This window comes from Apium graveolens, chromosome 7 (assembly GCF_009905375.1).
Source record: "Apium graveolens cultivar Ventura chromosome 7, ASM990537v1, whole genome shotgun sequence".
Taxonomy (NCBI): Eukaryota; Viridiplantae; Streptophyta; class Magnoliopsida; order Apiales; family Apiaceae; genus Apium; species Apium graveolens.
In genome coordinates this window covers 45,778,644-45,799,401 of record NC_133653.1, presented here as the reverse complement: position 1 = coordinate 45,799,401, position 20,758 = coordinate 45,778,644, and the positions used below count along the sequence as shown (strand labels likewise).

At 36.6% G+C, this 20,758-nt stretch overlaps 1 protein-coding gene across 1 annotated transcript; it reads right to left on the bottom strand.

Moving 5' to 3' along the window:
- Positions 1-5,839: 5,839 nt before the first annotated feature.
- LOC141673566 (uncharacterized) lies at positions 5,840-7,737 on the bottom strand. The gene is made up of 3 exons (XM_074480318.1): positions 7,089-7,737; positions 6,762-6,998; positions 5,840-6,114 (listed from the first exon to the last, which is right to left on the bottom strand). The coding sequence occupies exons 1-3, from the start codon at positions 7,735-7,737 to the stop codon at positions 5,840-5,842; spliced, it is 1,161 nt and encodes a 386-aa protein (XP_074336419.1).
- Between the last annotated feature and the right edge of the window lie 13,021 nt (positions 7,738-20,758).

The window sequence follows — 20,758 nt, the reverse complement described above, 5'->3', positions numbered from 1 at the left end:
AAGCGGTCTTGTTTAGTCACTTGGTCAACCACAATTTCTGTGCTGAGGTTGAGTTTGTGCTTCCAGAGCACATTCGAGTACAGCTTTCTGCTATATCATCTTCATCCGCACTGTCAAATTCTTTGCTAGTTCCTCCTACAGCTCAGGATGTGAGAGAAGGCCACACTACTCCTACCCAAGTAGCAATACCCTCACAATTTGAATCTGGAACAACAGTCACCTCACCAGTCTGTCTATCTTACAAGAGAAGGAAAACTACTCTCTCTATTTTAACTGAGGGAAAAGAGAAAAATGAAATAGGAATCGAGGAAAATCCACCTCAGAAAGAGAAGGATGTTAGCGAAGACCTTCATACAAGGAGTCTAGTTATTGTAGATCAAGAAATGCTGCCTTCAGAAACTATGGATGGGTTACCATCAGGGGAGCTTCCTCTATCTCCGGAGAAAGAACATCCAAGACATGACCTTTTCCTGCTTGAACATGCACAGGAGGCGGAAGATCGTCAACACCTCAAGAATGCAGCATTTGTATTGAAATCTCAGTTGGTGGCTCGTCTCACAAGTTATGCTGACAAACTAAGGACTGAGGACATGATTAACCTTGCTAATAAGTGTTACAGTATCCTTGAAGGATTAGGAGATGATTATATATCTTTTCGCACTGAAGTTAACAAACTAATTGCACAACACCAAGAGCTAACATTTGCTGCTATAAAGAAAGAAAATTGGAATGAGTTGGACTTAAAGGCTCGTTATATTCACCTTGTGCAGTTTCTCTCTGAAGTAGAACAGAATTTATCCAATGCCCAAGACAAATTGTCTACAGCTATGACTGTTGCAGATTCTTTAAAGCTTGAAAGAGAAAAGATGACAACTGCATTAATTAAGCTTACAGAGGAGTTGCATGAGGCAGCAGAGAAAGTTAAGGCTTTGGAAGCAGAGAGGGAACAATGTGAACAAGCTCATTATGTTGTTGAAGCTGAACTTAAGAAATTGGATGCAGAAAAGGAGGAAACTCGTGTGGCATTAAAAGCTATCAATGATCGATATGATGCTGCCAAGGAAGAAATTGAGAGGATGAGTAAGCACTTGCTGCAGTTAGTAAGCAAGTAATGGATAAATTTTACTGCACTAGGACTTCACTTAAAAGGTCTTCCTGGTAAGCATCATGCAATCTTCACTTTTCTCTCATTGTTTTAACCTACCTCTTTGTTTATTTATTAAAATTCTGGTTTAACTTCATCACCGCCCTTTTCAGTGTAACCTCAACCAGTTTCTGTTGGAGCCCCACAAGATCAGGATTCTGAACTTGCAATTGCTTTCTCTTTGAAATGGCCTTGACAACTTGAAGTACCTTGTGTTGTAGGACTTTTAATAGTATGTTCTTGCGTATTTCTGGATTCTTTGTATTGTAATAATGGATTTCATTTATATCCTGTCAGAAGTACATTGCATTTCTTAACATTTATTGCAGTTTTTAACATGTCACAAGTTTATTGCATTTCTTAACATGTGTCGTTTGTTTACTAAACTTGTTTCTGGTTTACACAAATCTGTAGTGACTGGTTAGATATTTAAGGATTACATATAGTATATAGTAATATTTAAGAGAATAGAGGTTCTTTTTATGGTGATATTGGTCTTGGTGGTATGTCGGAGAAGTTTCTTACATGTGCTAAAATCCGGACACTTATCACGTAGAATAAATGTTGGTTTGCCACATATACGAATTTGTGCTGTTGTGACTGGTTGTGTAAGTACGGATGTTCTTAACATTGTTGACCCCCTTTTTGTTTGGTCAGTGGCGATATATCATTTTCCCGGGTAAGGTCAATTACCAGAAATTTGATTATTCACGCATACTCAAACCCTTGACAAGGAAGATATTCACTAGGCTAAGCCTTGTGGATACATCAAAATTTTGTTGCAACCAAAAAAGTATGTACCGGAATTGGATTGGTTGCTTATAATGTGTTACCTTGAACATAAAAATTTAGGAGCCTAATATATTATTTCTTTTTATCTTTGTTTCATCTAATTCATAATTTGTGTAAAGTGAATTTCCTTGCTTGTTGGAGTCTTAGTGATTCAGGGACTTGATCCATTATTAAATTATGTTAAAGAGTATAAGATTTTGTTCGGGTCTTCCTCTACTATCTTAAGGTTTTAGTGTGACTGGTTACTTACTATAGTATCAGAGCTCGGTTTAGAGATGGATACGGGTTCGAGCCAGAGTCCTCTCACCCTCATTTATTTATTTTAAATATTGTTTGTTGATATTGGTATTAATTGCATTTGTCGTTGTTAATCGTAGGAAAAAGTATCGTACGATTAAGGGGGAGTGTTAAGTTTTAGTGTAACTGGTTACTTAACAAGTTGCTCCTTCCTCTTGATATTTATGTCATCCATTTCCTTTTCTGGTTCCTGATTTGGTACTAATGCTTCATTGTTAACTATTGAATCATATTCTAAATTTCGCTAGAAATTATCAATTCCGGCTTGCATTTATGAGATTGCAATATCCGGTACCCGTATTACCTTCTCATTGTGCATTAGCATATTGGCGTGTATCATCCTAAAACTTTTTTTTCATTGCTTCAATATAACCACGAATCGATATCCTTTGGACTTGATTCAATGACTTCAGCAATTCCTAGTCCCTAGAACACTATCTGCAACTCATGACTTTTGGAAAACATCTAACAGCTAAGAAGCAGCTTCAGAGTGCTGACTGTCAGAGTCTTGGCGTATATGCATATTGACCATATATATATCTGATTCCTTTCTACCACATGTTAGGGGTAACTTAGCTTATGAGAAACTAAGAACAGATAACCATGAAGAGCAGAAAGTTCATTATTAAACATGGGATCTCAAAATTTAGAGCTCTGATGTAGTACTGAACTTAAGCTTTATTTGCTACTATCCAAAGAATAGTAGATGTCAATCTATATGAATATTTTCCGGATTTATGATGTATTAATGATCAATATTGAATCTAAATATCCTGTGGAGTCCGTCCAATAATCTTTGTGAGGCCGTTTATTAGAACCAGAATTATCATGTTGATTCTCATCGCCTCTTGTAAACTTCTTTCTTCTAGTAAACTTTTTGAATCCTTAATTCTCAGGTGAGGCCTCTTTTATTCATTGAACTTCTTGACTTTAGGAAACTTTTTAAAACATGAATCCACTATGGAGTCGGTGATAAATGCTCTTTACTAGCTGCAATCTCTTTAGATCTCCTGTACAGTTAATTGAGTGACTGTTAAAAGATCACTGGAGATAATTTTTGCCTTTTTCTTACTTCTCTTCCTGGGAAATATTTTCGGACTCCGAATCTTCCAGATCGTTTGCTAAATCTGGTAGTGAGGCAGCAGCAGATACTTTCTCTCTTGTCTCTACCACAGCTATTGCATAAACTGTATATATAGTAAACAAAAATGATTTTGCTTGACAATATGTCCTCAGCTATTTTATTAAATGAACGTTACATCAATATATCAATATATAAAGGAAGAACAGAACAAAGAAACTTAAATGCAACAAACTAGCACACGACTTGAAGTGGTTACCTCTTGACTTATTCATACTCCTAAAAACATGCTAGACTAAATGACAACTTAAAATAAATAAAACACTCTCCTAAGTTCTACTGTAACGTTCAAAAGTTTGAGATTAACTGCAACACTCTCCCCTTAATCTCAAACTTGTCTACTCAGATTTTTTACTCCCAGTAACTTCCTCATATTTTCAAACTTGAGTGTAGCTAGCCCTTTTGTCAAAATATCTCTGATCGTTGTTGCATACATGCTTCCGAAGGACTTCTCCTCACTCCACACATTCTCTAATGAAGTGAAACCTTAAATCAATATGCTTACTTCTGCTATAAAACATGGGATTCTTGGCCAAGTCAATTGCAGATCGATTGTCTATACATAAAATTATTGGACTAATAGTTTCAGATGTTATTTGACTGAGGACGTTTCTGAGCCAGATACCTTGACAAGCTGTAGTTGTTGCTTCCATAAACTCAGCCTCGCACGTTGAAAGAGCCACGCATTTTTGCTTTTGTGAAATCCAGGTTATAATACTCTCGTTTAAATAGTAGACTATGCCTCGTGTACTCTTTCTATCATCCAGTTGGCCTCCTAAGTCGCTATCAGAAAAATCAGTTAAGAAATTATTACCACCGTCCCTCGAATACACAAGCCTGTGCTGAACAATCCCTTTCACGTACCTCGAGAATTCTTTTCACTGCATCCAAGTGTTTTTTCGTAGGTTTATCCATATACCTACTAACTATGCCCACGGAGTACGCAATATCTGATCGCGTATGAACCAAATATCGCAGGCCTCCCACCATACTCTTGTATTCTGTAGCATTTACTAACTTTCCTGTTTCATCTCGACTGAGTTGTTCCTTTGGATCCATCGGGTACTTCGTTGGATTATAGTCTACCATACATGTTTTCTCAAGGATTTTTCGAGCATAACCTGCCTGTTTTAATTCAATATAGCCTTCACCTTGCTTAACCTCTATTCCTAGGTAATAACTAAGTTTATCCATGTCGCTCATCTCGAATCTTAGCTTCATCTGCCTTTTAAACTCCTTGATCATTGAGATACTCGTGCCAGTCACCAAAAGATCATCCACATATACTGCTATAACCAAACTATCTTCTCCAATCTTCCTCGTGCATACAGCGTGCGTGTATGGGAAGCGTGTAAATCCCATACTTATAAGACATGAATTCAGTTTAGCATACCAAGCATGTGGTGCTTGGCGAAGACCATATAACACTTTTGAAATCTTGTACACCATATGTTCTTGTCCTTTCCTTTCAAATCCCTCTAGTTGGGCAACGTACACATCTTCCTTTATGTCCCCATTCAAGAATATTGTCTTCACGTCGAGATGGTGTACTTCCCATTGATTTTTGGCTGCCAAAGCTAGTAACAACCTTATTATCTTTAAACGTGTGACTTGAGCATACACTTCATCAGAATCAATTTCATGTTCTTGCACGTAACCCTTAGCCACAAGACGTGCTTTGTACTTTACCACCTTCCCGTTTACATCCCTTTTTAGTTTATAAATCCATTTTAAACCTATGATCTTTTGTCCAGGTGGTAGTTTTGTTAACTTCCATGCATTGTTGGCCTCAATAGAGTTCATCCCTTGTCTCATTGCTTTCTGTCGGTTGACATCTTTTACTGCCTGTGCAAAATTGACAGGTTCGTATATCCCCATGAGCCACAATTCTTTGTCAAGTTCTACTTCTTCCGTATCGTTGTAAATTTCACTTAATGGTCTGAATTTCTTTGGCTCTGTACTATCATCATAGTTGTCCCGATCAATTTTGTAAACGGAGGACTGACTTGGTGGAGTTGAAACCTGGGTGTCATTACCGTTGTTGCTGTCACTTTCAGTGTCTTCATATTCTGTATTTTCGGTGTTGTCTGTGCTTTCTTCATCAACTTCAGACATACTGGGCACAACAACGTTCTCCTGTATATTCTCCTTTTGTGCAAACACACTCCAAGGCCATTGCTTTGTTTCCTCAAAAACCACATCGCGGCTTATATGAATGTGATTTCATTGGGATCATACAACATGTATCCTTTAGTTACAGGCTCTCTACCCAAATTAACCACCCTTTTGTTGTGATCGTCAAGCTTTATATTGTGTACACTTAGAGTTTTCATGTGCGCCAAACACCCAAAAATACGTACATGACCTATCTCCGGTTTTCTTTTTATCCATGCTTCATAGGGTGTCTGCCCTATCAATGCTCTCGTAGGGAGTCTATTGAGAATGTATACTGAATTTCTAACAGCCTATGCCCACATCTTAGTTGGCATTTGTATCTCCTTTAAACTGCTCCTGGTCATTTCTACAACAGTTCTGTTTCGACGCTCCACTAATCCATTTTGTTGTGGAGTGTAGGGCGTCGTGAAGTGTCCCTCAATTCCTGCACCTTCACAGAACTCCTTGAATTCATTAGAATTGAATTCACCTCCTCTATCAGTTCTAAACACCTTGATCCTAATTTCTGACCCATTTTTAACCAAGGTGCGAAATTTTTTGAATGCTTGAAGTGCCTCATGCTTGCCTATTAGAAAATACACCCACATGAATCTACTAAAGTCATCAATTAATAAAAATAAATACATGTACCCTGATGCAGTTGGTGGAGATATTGGCTCGCACAAGTCGCCATGTATGAGCTCCAGTTCTTTCTTTACACTATACTTTGCTTTGTTTAGTGTTCCTGGTTTGCTTCCCCATTAAACACCCGTCATACACAGCATTTGGCTTTATGATTCTGGGCATTCCTTATACCATATGGTGTTTGGACATAAGTGTCAATGCTTTATAATTTACATGCCCAATGCGAGCATGCCACAGCCTTGAAATTTCATCCGTCTTTGTCATCATGCACTCCTACTTGTTAGTTTCTATAACAATTTTATAGAGTCGATTACCAGATTGTTTTACCTTCATTAACAATTTTTCTTGGTTGTCATAGATCCTCAGGAACTCTCCCTTTAGCTCCACTTTATTACCTTCTTCTGAAATCTTTCCCAGTGATATTATATTATTTCACAAATTGGGAATATAATATACCTCATGTATTTTCTTCTCCTCTCCATTCTTGCACAACATCATAACAGTGCCTTTTTCCTTTTATCTCGACTTTGGATCCATCTCCAAGTCAAACTTGGCCAGAAATGTTTTCATCCAATTCTGAGAACTTGCTTCTGAACCCCGTCATATGATTGCTTGCGCCATTGTCGAGATACCAGACATTTGATTCGCCTACATAATCTCCACTTTTTGGCAATTGTGTGGAGAGTAGCTTGTCCTCACTTAACAATAATTCTGGTGCTTCTTTGTCATGCTTGGCTAAGAGCAGAGCTGGTTCATCATCATCCAACACGGCCATATTTGCTTCCACTTCATGCATTCCTTTGTTCTTCCTCGATTTCTTACATTCTGAGGCAATATGACCATAAATGTTACAGTTGTAGCATTTGATATTGCTTTTATCAAATTTTCCACGACTTTAGTGTTTTAATCTGTCACCATTATTTCGCTTCAGCCACTCTTCCCGTGTCAACAGTAACTTCTTCTCTTCTCCTTCACGTTTGGCCCATTCCTCTTCTGTTAGCATAAGCTGAGTTTCTTTCATTTCCGTCTTTCCTTTTACTCGTTCTTCGTGTGCCTTGAGAGAACCCACTATTTCTTCGACCGTCATGTTTTCCATATCTCCAAATTGCTCCAGTGTCGAAGTTATCCGTACGAATCTAGGGAGAACATTACGTAGTAATTTATTTATGACATAAGATCCCTCCATTGTTTCCCCAAGGGCTCGTATCTTTGTAACAAAACTGTTCATTCTAATGTGAAAATCCTCAATCTTTTCACTGTCGTTCATACTCAGCATTTCGAACTCAGATTTTAGAGTCTGAATACGTGCCTTCTTTTCTCTTTCTGCACCTTGGCACAATGTCTTTATCATTTCCCAAGCATCCTTCGTTGTTTCATTACTTGCAATTGAGAGCAGCACATCTTCAGGAATTGCTTGATACACCATTATCAGCGCCAATTTGTCTATCTTCTCCTCGACAGGCTTCTTGGGATCATTTGGCTCTACTGCATTCCAGACCCCTTGCACTTGCATATATACCTTCATTTTAAGAGCCCAAGCCGTATAGGTGCTTCTATCCAACATTGGGTAAATCAGGCCGTAGGAGCCTCATTTTCCTTTGTTCACCTCCATCCTTGGTGATAAAACCGTCTGTCAAGACCTTTAAGCTCTGATACCACTTCTTGTCTCTACCAAAACTATTGCATAAACTGTATATATAGTAAACAAAAATGATTTTTCTTGACAATATGTCCTCAACTATTTTATTAAATGAACATTACATCAATATATACGGGAAGAACATAACAGAGAAACTGAAATGCAATAAACTAGCACACGTCTGAAAGTGGTTTCCTAAACAGAATCCACCACCTCTTAACTTATTCATACTCCTAAAAACATGCTAGACTAAATGACAACTTCTAAAACAATCTCCTAAATTCTACTGTAACGTTCAAAAGTTTGAGATTAACTGCAACATTCTCGCGCTTCTTTGAACTATGTTCACTCCTAGTAATCAGTTTAAAAGGTGGATCATATTCACCAGCAGCACTTGCAAGGTTAGCATTGTTACCATTAGTCAAGTGTCCTCTGTTGCTCTATCATTTGTTTTTCCGAGGGTAGAAAAGCCAGTTTTAATATTTTATGATAGATATCAGTACAAGTCTGCATTGTTGGTATGATAGAAGATTTTGTTCAGCACTTCAGAACGTAGAGTAAAAACCCACGGATAATCATACACTATCCACAGTTAGCATCTTTTTAAAAACAGTAAACTGCTTGATGTCACTAGCAGAGGCAACATTTAAAATTGTGAATGCTGCATTTTCATTGATGCTCGTCATTTCTGCAAGTGAGATGAGAAGTTCTATGAAACACAGGTTCATCGCCCTTTGTATTGGTGAGTGACCTGCAACAACAGTTATGTTTGGTCCAATAATTTTCTTTCATTTTGTCGTGTTCATAGAATCATAGAATAACAGTTTCCCTAGGCGTAGAGTAAACATTGCTCAGTCATAATATGAATATGCTCATCATTCACTACTAGAAAAATGCTCTTAGACATCGGTTATAAACCGATGTCTTTTTTTTTAAAACCGATGTCTTCGCATGTGTAGAGAAAGGTAGGGGTCTTTAACATCGGTTTTTAGCGGGTGTTAATTGTAAGGCATATGTCATAGCCTATTTATTTATTCGAGGATTTAACTCAATTCAAATAAGAATGTAATAAGTAAATAGTGGATCTATCTTCAGAGAGATCTCACAGAGTAACATATGTCAAAGGATTAAGAAGCATTATTCATCTACAGACTTGATGACTTAATTCACTGGAAGAAGCTCAAGCAATTGATCAAGCCTCGGTGATATAAATCAAGATTGTCGATTTAATCAAGTGACAGAGATCTCGTCAGGGTATCAATTAATTACAAGGATTTAGTCTGAAGAAAATCAAGAGTATCAAGGTCAAGGCATGAAGAAACGTCACGGAAGTTAGTCACTCATGAACCAGACAGTACATCGAGTGTCAACATTGAAGTGGTGGAATTGATTCATAATTTTCAGTGATTTTCAGAAGATTTGCAGAAGAATGGTTGCAGTTCAAGAATAGTATTAATTCTCTATTAATTAATTAAGTCATATAATTTAATTAAGAAAATAAATTATATCTGCAAAGATTAATTTATTTATTAATTGAATTAATTGATTAATTAATTCTGAATTAATATTAAGATTTTTCAAAATTGTTTTTGGATTAAAATCAGTTTAAATCAGCAAGACAATTGAAAATGAACTAGCATGACAATCTGGATTGTCATACCGATTGTCATGCCAAGTCATTTCAATTGGCATACCGAAAGTTACACTGGGAGGAGGATTGTCTTGCCAGTTCATTCTGATTGTCTTGCTAGTTCAATCAATAGTCTCACCGAAAGTCTTGCTAGCTCAATGGATTGTCTTGCTAGCTCAATGGATTGTCTTGCTGAGCTAAAAGGATTGTCTTGCCAATTAAAATCAAAGGTTGATTGATTACAAAAACAACAGAAGCAACAGAAGTCAATATCCATCCGAAAAATAGTTCAAGAACAAAGAAAAGCAGAAGCTGAAAAATATATCATCTCTTCTCTGCTAAATTCAAGATCACAATTTCTAACTAGTAAAGTTAAATCCAAACCACTAGAAATCATTATCTTGTTCTTGTGTAACTATCTAGCGGATCAAAATCCCTAGAACTTAATCTCAAATTGCGTTTAGCATTTGAATCTTTTTATTACAAAAATAGAAAAAGTTCATGTCGAATTTATTCTAGATTTGTGATAATTAATTTGAGATTAATTCCTTGTAATCGATACAGTTGTTGTAACACCTTTCAAGTTTAATAATATTCTTATTTAACTTGAATTTTGTTTCATATTTTTATTCCGCATTTAATTCGATTATTCGGTACGGTTTGTATTCAACCCCCCCCCCCTTCTACAAACACATTGGGACCTAACAATTGGTATCAGAGTCTTCTGATTAACGGACAAATCAAGATCCTAGACTTTTGTGATTTTTCAACTCCTTGAATTTTTATTTATTCAAAAATTCATAATGACTTCACAAAAAGTTGAAACCGTTAAAATTCCACTATTTGATAAAGAAAATTACATCATATGGAAGAAGAAGATGCTATTATTTTTACAAGTTGCAAATCCCAAATATCTGAACTTGTTAAAGAACGGTCCAAAAACTCCGATGGTTATTGAACCAGAGGTGATAGAAGACGATGTTGTGATTACCAAAGCTAGAACCTATCCAAAAGAGCCTGAAGATTTTACTCCTGCTGAAAAGGAAGAAGCCTCCTTGGATGCCAACCTTCAATTAATATTGATTGATTCCCTTGATCCCTTGATGAACAGACATGTGATGAACTGTAAAAATTCCAAACACATGTGGGAAACTATTGAGGTGATTAATGAAGGCACAGAGGAAGTTAGGGAGAACAAGTTGGAGATCCTAACCTCTGAGTATGAACATTTTAAATCAAATCCAGGAGAAGGAATTTCTGAAGTGTTTGAGAGGTACAATGCATTGATCAATAACCTGAACATAAATGGAAAATATTATTCAATCAGGGAAGTCAACAAAAAGTTCCTTTTAACACTGCCAACTCATCTTGAACATAGAATCACTGCCATTAGAGAAGCTAGAGATCTGAGTGAGATTTCTTTGGATAGACTCTATAGTGTGTTGAAAACCTATGAGTTGGAGCAGATTCAGCAGAAGGAAGTCTACGGTAAAGATAGAATGGTCAGCACATCTACTGCTCTTGTAGCTGAAGGTCAACAACAACAACAATCTCAACAGTCGGAGAGAATGGTATAGTTTTCCAAGGCTGAGGAAAATGTGATAGTAGCAGAATATGATCCTCCTACTACAAATCAATCCAGTGATGATTTTTATTCCTTGGAAGAGCTGGAGCAATTGGAAGATGAGTCAATGGCCCAAATTGTCAAGAGATTCTCCAATGTCAGATTCAAAAGAAATCCCAAGTTCAAGTACAAGTCCAACTACAACAGATTCCAGACAGGTGGATCTTCATCCTCTAACACCAGTAGTGGTGGATACAAAACAGGGATGGTTGATCGGAGCACCATTAGATGCTATAACTGCAATGAGTTGGGACACTTTGCCATGAAATGCAGGAAGCCAAAGCAAGTAAGGAAGAACTCTTATGGTTCAAATCAGAAGAGTAACTCTGAAAGGGCTTATCTGGCAAAGGGAAGAAGCTGGGATGATACTGATAGTGAAGATGAAGAAGATGAGAATCTTTCTCTTATGGCTATTGATGGAAAAGCTTCATCATCAAGAAAAGAGGTAAAATATACTGATGCTGAATTAGTTTATCATCTAGGAGGTAACTTAGATTGTGATCGTCGTGATAATGAACTGTTAAGTTTACAGATCAAAGACCTTGAGAAAGAGGTCAATGAATTAAGACTTGTGCACATTAATCAAGACAAGTTAAAAGAACAAGTATCTTTTCTAGAGAATAGAGTTGACTGTTATAGAAAACTCGAAACTATTCTCAAAGAAAAGATCACCGGTCTTGAGACTAAGGTTAGAGCCTACTTCAATTCTTATTCGAAGGCTAAAGAGTTCTACAGTAAGCAAGCTGTTAATCAAACATCTGGAATAGGTTATGATTACAATGTTGCAATTGGAGAATTAGGCATAAACTCCCCTCCTCATGTATGTGCTAAAGGGAGGGAAGTACCACATGTGCTTAAGGGTGTTGATGAACCCCTCTATAAAGCATCAATTGCTGAACCATTTGATGCGACCTCTTCTGTTATTCATGAAGAAATACGTGCTGAAGATTATGCTAATGAGAAGGTTATTTCCAAGTCAAGTGTGTCAAAAGTTCCAGTCAAAGTTGTGAAAGCAACTGAGACTAACTCAGACATACATGAGTTGGATAACAAAAATGTCATGTCTACCATGCATAAATTGCCTGCTGTTACTCACTCTCATAAAGCATGTGGTGTTGCTAATTGTATGTCTTGTGCTTTTAATATGATGTATGCTTATTTTAATGGTAAGCATGTTTCTAATGATAAGACTACTCCTCGTCAGCATGTGGATAACAAGAAGAATGATAGGTATAAGACTGCTAGTCCTTCTAAGGCTAGAAAGGAGACATTTGTGCCTAAGCCTAAACAGAAATTTGTTAAGGCTGTTTATAAGGTCAAATGTTCAGTCATTGAGAAAGTTGAGACCATTAAAATTAAAAATGTTGTTTTTCCTGACAAAGGACAATTCTACAAGTATGCCGGGCCCAACCAAGTTTGGGTTCCGAAGAAGGTCTAATCCATTTGTAGTGCAGGGCATTAAACAGGTGTAACCGGTAGTGTGGATTCTTGACAGTGGATCATCAAGACATATGACCGGAGATAGAGCCCTGCTATCAAATATGGTTGAGAAAGCTGGCCCCCTGGTTACCTTTGGAGATAACAGCAAAGGTTTATCTGAGGGATATGACTATTTGCAAGCTGTGAATGTTATCATTGAAAATTTGTATATTGTGCTAGGTTATTATCAGGAAGCAGTATCTAACATATAGCACCAGTGACGAGACTTGAGAATATTACGACATATCAGGCACCTGCTGCACATTACACTTGGAATTGGACTCTAGTAAGATGTGTACAAGTGTACTCCTGGTTGGTGAGTCAAAAGAGGAAGTCAGTGCACCACAGTTCATGGACTTTGCAGCTGCAGATCTATTGGACTATGCAATCTCTTCTTCATAATCTCACTTCAGGTTGGTATGAACTAGTGTACTGCTCAAGCAATCATCATATTTATAACTCTCTAATCACTAGGCACAATCATATTGTTTAATATGTGCAGTGAGTTTTAGGAGTAAATCAAACTTCTTTCTACATTAGTGATTTCTTATTTCATATATTATCCTTTCAAATCACTATTGTACATCATCTCTCTCAAAAGATTAAATGTATAATTTTCATTCATTATGGATCTTAAGCACATTTTATCTCTCTATATTGCCCTATGTTCTGTGATACAGGTTCAGTCTCCAATGGCTTTCTTTCATTGACAGACATGAGGTTGAAAACCCACAACGTCTATCCCAGACTGTAAAGACAAACACAGAAACAGAATCAACCAACACTCTCTTACCACTAAATGTAGTATGAATGAGCGTGAGGGAGATAGTGCCTTAGTGCACCATATAAGGAAGGTTCTGTAGTCAACCCAGTAGCTATGTCTCCTACATAGATGAGTAGTATTTAAACCGAGACAACTGCTAGCCCCCATACATCTTCTCAAAAAGATGTAATGGCTGAAAAGGCACAAAAACAGTTACTAGATTCATTCTCTCAACAGGGTGTGTCTATTGAAATTTGCCTGTCGGCCAGGGTATCCGATGTAGTGTCACCACCTCAAATATAAATAATTCTTGATGCATAAGGAAAGGTTACACACACAAAGGATGAGTTGACAGAAATAAGAGTTTCGACCATTTTAAGGTCAGATTCGATTGTTCAAGGTTCGTTAATGGACCAATTGCCTTTACATGTGTTAGGAGAGGATACTGATCCAAAAGCCATATGTCAGTGGTCAGTGTCTACCTCCCCAGGCTTAAATCCCCTGGATGTATCTGCGGATAGCGGATCTGACATAGGTGCAGATCAACAACTTGTTGATAATGATTCAGATATTACCTGATGAGTCACAAGGAAATGTCTTCACAGACATTAGAAGGGAACCTTGATCTTTATGCTAAATTTGTTGGATCATTGTTTACCTTCCCAGAATTCAAATCCGGAACCCTAAAAGGGAAACTAGCAACTTGTAAATTATGACTCAGATTCATCTGACGAGTTTAACAAGGATGGGGATTTGTGAACTCCCATTGCACCACCTGTGACCTCCTTAAGGATGGCTAAGGTGATTTTCCTTGCAGGTACAGCTGAATGTTGGATCTATGAGTGGAGTGATACACTTGTGAGAATGAGTGTAAACACGAGTGGAGAGAAGAGTGAAACACATGTGAGGTACACTAAACAGAATCACACACTCACAGTGAGGAAGAAAGAGAAACACTTGTTATTCCTTTTCCAACCAAGTGAAATATGAGAACTCCTTCAGACGACGGCATACATTCCTTCTTTAAGGGGGAGATAAAAGCTTAAGTAACAGTTTGGAGGATTCCTCAACTAAAGGGGAGAAATAGCAAGGAGGAAGAAAAAGATCCTACATGTACACTACACTACACCATTGTTGTTTGTAACTACGGATCCTATTGTACGGGAGAGGTGGTAAACACAAGGTGATTTTCTAGTAAGGGAAGAAGCTGTTAGGGGAGTACCATTGGTTTTTATCTGCGGATCCTATTGTACGGGAGAGGTGGTAAACGAAGGTGATCTTCTTTAATCAGTTGATTCTCATAGGGGGAGAAACAAGAGATATATGGGCTTCTCAACAGGAAATGTGGTTGTACAAAAGAAGATGAAACTACTTGAAGATATGTTCAGTCTAGAGGAACATCTATTTGGAATCTGGAAAATGTTAAATCTAGTCCAGAACTTTTCTGTTGTTTACTTTGCATTTCTGTTTATATCTTTTTCTTATTTGTTAGTTGAGTTATCCTCTAGGTATTTTTGTGTTATTGGGGGGAGATTGTAAGGCATATGTCATAGCCTATTTGTTTATTCGAGGATTTAACTTAATTCAAATAAGAATGTAATAAGTAAATAGTGGATCTATCGTCAGAGAGATCTCACAGAGTAACATATGTCAAAGGATTAAGAAGCATTGTTCATCTACAGACTTGATGACTTAATTTACTGGAAGAAGCTTAAGCAATTGATCAAGCCTCGGTGATATAAATCAAGATTGTGGATTTAATCAAGTGACAGAGATCTCGTCAGGGTATCAATTAATTACAAGGATTTAGTTTGAAGAAAATCAAGAGTATCAAGGTCAAGGCATGAAGAAACGTCACGGAAGTTAGTCACTCATGAACCAGACAGTACATCGAGTGTCAACATTGAAGTGGTGGAATTGATTCATAATTTTCAGTAATTTTCAGAAGATTTGCAGAAGAATGGTTGCAGTTCAAGAATAGTATTAATTCTCTATTAATTAATTAAGTCATATAATTTAATTAAGAAAATAAATTATATCTGCAAAGATTTATTTATTTATTAATTGAATTAATTGATTAATTAATTCTGAATTAATATTAAGATTTTTCAGAATTGTTTTTGGATTAAAATCAGTTTAAATCAGCAAGACAATTGAAAATGAACTAGCATGACAATTTGGATTGTCATACCGATTGTCATGCCAAGTCATTTCAATTGTCATACCGAAAGTTACACTGGGAGGAGGATTGTCTTGCCAGTTCATTCTGATTGTCTTGCTAGTTCAATCAATAGTCTCACCGAAAGTCTTGCTAGCTCAATGGATTGTCTTGCTAGCTCAATGCATTGTCTTGCTGAGCTAAAATGATTGTCTTGCCAATTAAAATCAAAGGTTGATTGATTACAAAAACAACAGAAGCAACAGAAGTCAATATCCATCCGAAAAACAGTTCAAGAACAAAGAAAAGCAGAAGCTGAAAAATATATCATCTCTTCTCTGCTAAATTCAAGATCACAATTTCTAGCTAGTAAAGTTAAATCCAAACCACTAGAAATCATTATCTTGTTCTTGTGTAACTATCTAGCGGATCAAAATCCCTAGAACTTAATCTCAAATTGCGTTTAGCATTTGAATCTTTTTATTACAAAAATAGAAAAAGTTCATGTCGAATTTATTCTAGATTTGTGATAATTAATTTGAGATTAATTCCTTGTAATCGATACAGTTGTTGTAACACCTTTCAAGTTTAATAATATTCTTATTTAACTTGAATTTTGTTTCATATTTTTATTCCGCATTTAATTCGATTATTCGGTACGGTTTGTATTCAACCCCCCCTTCTACAAACACATTGAGACCTAACATTAATGATATACACAGATATCGGTTTTTTAGCAAACTGATGTATAATTAGCCCTTTTTCGAATAAAATGTTAAAACTAGATTGTCAAAAAATGGTATTTAGGAGGTTAAATAGCACTTTAAACATATAACAGGGAAACACTTTTAATTGATAGACATCAGATTCTTAAACAAATCAATGTCTTAGTCCGTATTTTACATCGGTTCATTTGCTAAACCGATGTTAGACATGTATTATAACATCAGTTTTGTTTGAGGAAGCGATGTGAAACTTCTACTTTAACATCGGTTTTCTTTCATTTTACTTTTATATACTTGCACAAAGCGATGTGTTTTAACATTGTAGACATCATTTTCTTCCAATAATTCAATTTGTTTTGTTGGTTTAGACATCGTTTTTAGTTTGAGTAGGTGATGTGTTTTTAGTTGATTCACATAAGTTTTATAACAAGAACCGGTGTTTGAGTTCTTATTTTTTTTTAAAATAAGCCTGTGCATTTGTGCATAAACCCAGAAAAAGCAAAAAAAATACCAAATGAACATCCAACAAACAACCAAATTATATACTAAATCAACTTGCATGTCTACAACCAAAATCCAACTGCATTCTCCGATAACCAACATCTAACCATTCTGACGTCCAACAAACAACCAACATCCATATCTACAACCAAAAATCAATCCACCCATCCATATTCATCTACATATTCCAACTAAAATTTCTAAAACTTAATATACGTCTAAAATTTACCAACATAAGAGACCACTAAAGTTTGTAAAAGCATATGGTTCCCTTACTAGTTTGCAAAAATCAAGTCATTAAAAACTTCATATCAACTCCTGGATATATTCTGCAGCCTCCATTCGCACCTCGTCAAGCTCGTCTGTCGTATAAAACAAACGGGTCTTGGTCGCCCACTAATTTTTAATAAACGTGACAAGGAATTAGCACATGAATTATGTAGAACTGTTTATTTTAATAGTTAACACGTGAATTAGATATACATTGGTTCTAAATATCATTTCTCTGTCTGAAATGATTTCTTTCATATAGCGCAGGATGACGTAGCCGCATTTATGTCCACCAGTCTATTTGGGCGATCCCTTTACAAAATAACAAAATCAAAGTCAGAAGCAAAGAAAGGGGGACTTCGCCAATCTGAAGAAACAGACTAAATGTAAAACTTACAACAAGATTCTTTATTTTTGCAGGCTTATTTCCCCTTCCAGTTTCGGCATTAGAAGTTTTTATTGCGCTACGTGATATAGAATGACACAATGTCAAAAAAATACCTAAAAATAATCTAGAAGAATATATATCAATACTGAAACATGTTCACGTAGAGATTACCTTGACAGTGCTTTTTCCAACTTAGGAAAATGATGCGGCTGAGACAAAGGATTGCAGATATAGATGCCACCCTCCCATGTTATGAATAAAATCCAATGTTGACTGTTTTTTAAAACAAATATAATAAAGTTAGAATGTGCGGAAAAAAATTACCTAAAAATTAATTGTAATTAACAAAGTAAAAATTTACTTCTCGGTATGTGGCAGGAAGAATACACGATCACATTCCCCTCTTTCAACCGATTGACAATGTAAGATTCAAAACCTTTGTTGAGGGAAAATCTAATACCAGGATCGCAGAAGGCAAACAGATCTAAATCATCATTCTCGGTGACCACGGTATGCAAGTAGCTAAAAAAAATGGGCTCATCAGTGTATGCATTTGTGCAGAATAAAAAGAATCAAAATAAAACTATGTTGACGCCATGTATGCCGCTATTGTAGATTGTCCGATCATGTCATACTCTAACAAGGCAATTATATTTTCGTGCAAAACAAATATTTTTTCACTCCGACGAATGCTTGAACAGTTAAAATTCCCAATTGTCAATGTATATGTCATAAGAAGATTAGCTAATACTCTTGAACAAACTTAGTATTTTAGACTATCATTTTGAGATTCTATATAAGTGAGACACATTATGTGTAAGTGGTGTATATTTATTGGAAGGTGTTCTCCTCTGCGAGGGGATTTCAACGAATATTTACACGCTCAAAATGAGTAAAAGGTGAATGAGAACTTATGTTCCAAAGTGTGACCTTTTAATATGAAAAATGGATTTTGTACCCCATCCAGAGTAGAACAAACCTATTCCTTGGTTTTTCTTATAAATACCATGTACCACATCGAAAAGAGGTTTAGGACACCAGTTTATTAAGTCGAGAAATAAGAATTGTCGCTTTAATTTTAGGTGTCTTCAAACTTAAATTTTCCAAATATTTCGGTGACTGGCTCAGTTCAAGTTTGCTGAGGGTATTTTTGATTTATCGATTATAATAATATTTTATTTTATCCTAGAAAGCAGGTCGCTAAACACAGATGGTGTATGGAGAAAAAGGTCGCTTAATACAGATGGTGTGTGGCGAAACTGCTTTAAGGAGACAGGTATTTCTGGACTCGAAATTTAATCCAATCTCTGTTTGTTTTCTCAAACCCTTCTCCTTAATTTATTAGTTGATTCTTATATGTTTCTGTGATTTAAGAATTAACAATGCTTGTGTGAATTAATTATGTATTTGATATATATAATTATGTCTATATCGTCAAGATTGACAACAAATACATCTCACGTATGGTTTCAAAATGACGGGTAATAAGAAGATTAGCTAAAAGCTAGGTATAGGGGTGTAATCGAGTCGAGCCGAGTCGAATACTGCCAGGCTCGGCTCGAGCTCGATTAAAATAGTTCGAGCTCAAGCTCGAGCTCGACCGAGTCTTTAATTTCAAGTGCGAAGCTCGGCTCGTAAAAAGTTCGATAGGCTCGAGTTCGGCTCGAGTTCGACTCGATAAAATAAATATTAAATATAATAAATATTAAATATTTACATTAAAATATATTTATGATAAAAAAAATATAAATAATAGAGACTTGATAAGGCTCGCGAATCTTACGAGCCGAATAATTTGAAGCTCGAGCTTGGCTCGGTTAAAAATTCGAAAAGCTCGAGCTCGAGCTCGGCTCGATTATTTTCGAGCTGAATTCGAAATTTTTACGAGTCGGGCTCGAGTAACTCATGAATAGTTTAGCTCGTTTACACCCCTAGCTAGGTATAATGAGCATCTACATGGTCTATGTTCATATTTAAAGTTGAAATTCCCAATTATCAATGTTCTTGTCATAAGTATCTTCAAATACCGCTTTGTCTTTTTTTTTGAAACCCGAATTTTATTAAGAATGATCATTAGTTGCCAAATCACAGATAGCTTGAGATAAATGTTCGGTAAGAACCAGTTCACCTCCTACATTAATGTTCCATCTAGCTACATTATGAGCTACTACATTACCTGAGCTCCTAGCATGACGATAATCTAAAATTTCAAACCAAACCTTCATTCTTTTAATATCTTTAAAGGACAAGAATATAAAAGAGAAACCAACCACATTCCTTTCTATCACTGAAATCACATACAAAGCATCACATTCCAAAGTCACTCGCGTATGTCCAGGACGATGAGCAATTTTCAGCCCATACAAAGCAACACTGCAAAATCTGCACCCCGTCTCACTCTCAGCTTCTTACCAGCCACAACAATAGTCTGACATGCGGAATCCCTGATAACCACACTAGACACACATACATTCCTTCTCTTATATGAGCATCGGTGTTAATCTCCAAATGGCCCACTGTCGGAGGAGACCAAAATGTAGCCGACTTAACAACTGCTCATTCACTACCTCCAAACACCCTTTTTTCATAATCTCGATAATCATTGACAAGTCTGACATGGCCAACCGCAAGTTGATTTGGATTGGGGGTAGTTTTTCAAATATACTCACATTCCTACAAGACCATGTTGCCCACATTAGAGTACAAAAGAGGCGTAACTCATTCTTTGACATTTTACTAATAACTCAAGACATTTTTTTGCCAATGATGTAGTAGGATATGCTGATCATATGAGTACAATCAAACAAAGCATGAGTTATGCTTTCTTCATCTGTACCACAAATCTGACATTGTGGACTCTGTATAATATAACGATGGCACAACTGTTCTATAACAGCTAAGCTCCCTTTACAGCCCTCCATAAAAAGTGACTAAGTTTTGGAGGTCCTTCTAACCCCCAAATATCCTTCCATAAAATTTCACAGCTGCCCCCATGGTTTGCCCCACTGATATATGTTAGGGCTCAAGCCCAATAAGAGAGTTGGGTCCTATAAGAGGCCAGGCCTAGAAGACTAGGGAAGGCCCACTAAGGAGTATTATAAATAGGGGAGAAGCCCTTAAATGTGGGGGGTTGGCTAATGAGAATAGGGACTGAGAAGTAGGGTTAACAGTGACGCTAGAAGGAGGGGCCTTACTTCTCAAACCGTAGTAATGGAGAGAGATCGTCTGAATCATCAACAATAGAAAGAAATAATGAAGTTGGGACCTGAAGCTCAGGCCCCAGCAACCAACGAGGTGAAGAGCATCCAAAAGAAGGCTGATCTAAGAACAAAATCAGGGTTGCAACCTCAAACACTGCTATTCGAGCAAGAGGATATCATCTTGGCAGAGAGGCCAACTTAATCAGAC

Coding starts and splice junctions, on each gene's coding strand:
- LOC141673566 (XM_074480318.1), bottom strand. CDS start 7,737: ATGTTGGATAGAAGCACCTATACGGCTTGGGCTCTTAAAATGAAGGTA. Junction 6,999..7,088: donor GTGGCTGAAGCGAAATAATG/GTGACAGATTAA, acceptor ATATTGCCTCAG/AATGTAAGAAATCGAGGAAG. Junction 6,115..6,761: donor TCATATGACGGGGTTCAGAA/GCAAGTTCTCAG, acceptor ATTTTCTAATAG/GCAAGCATGAGGCACTTCAA.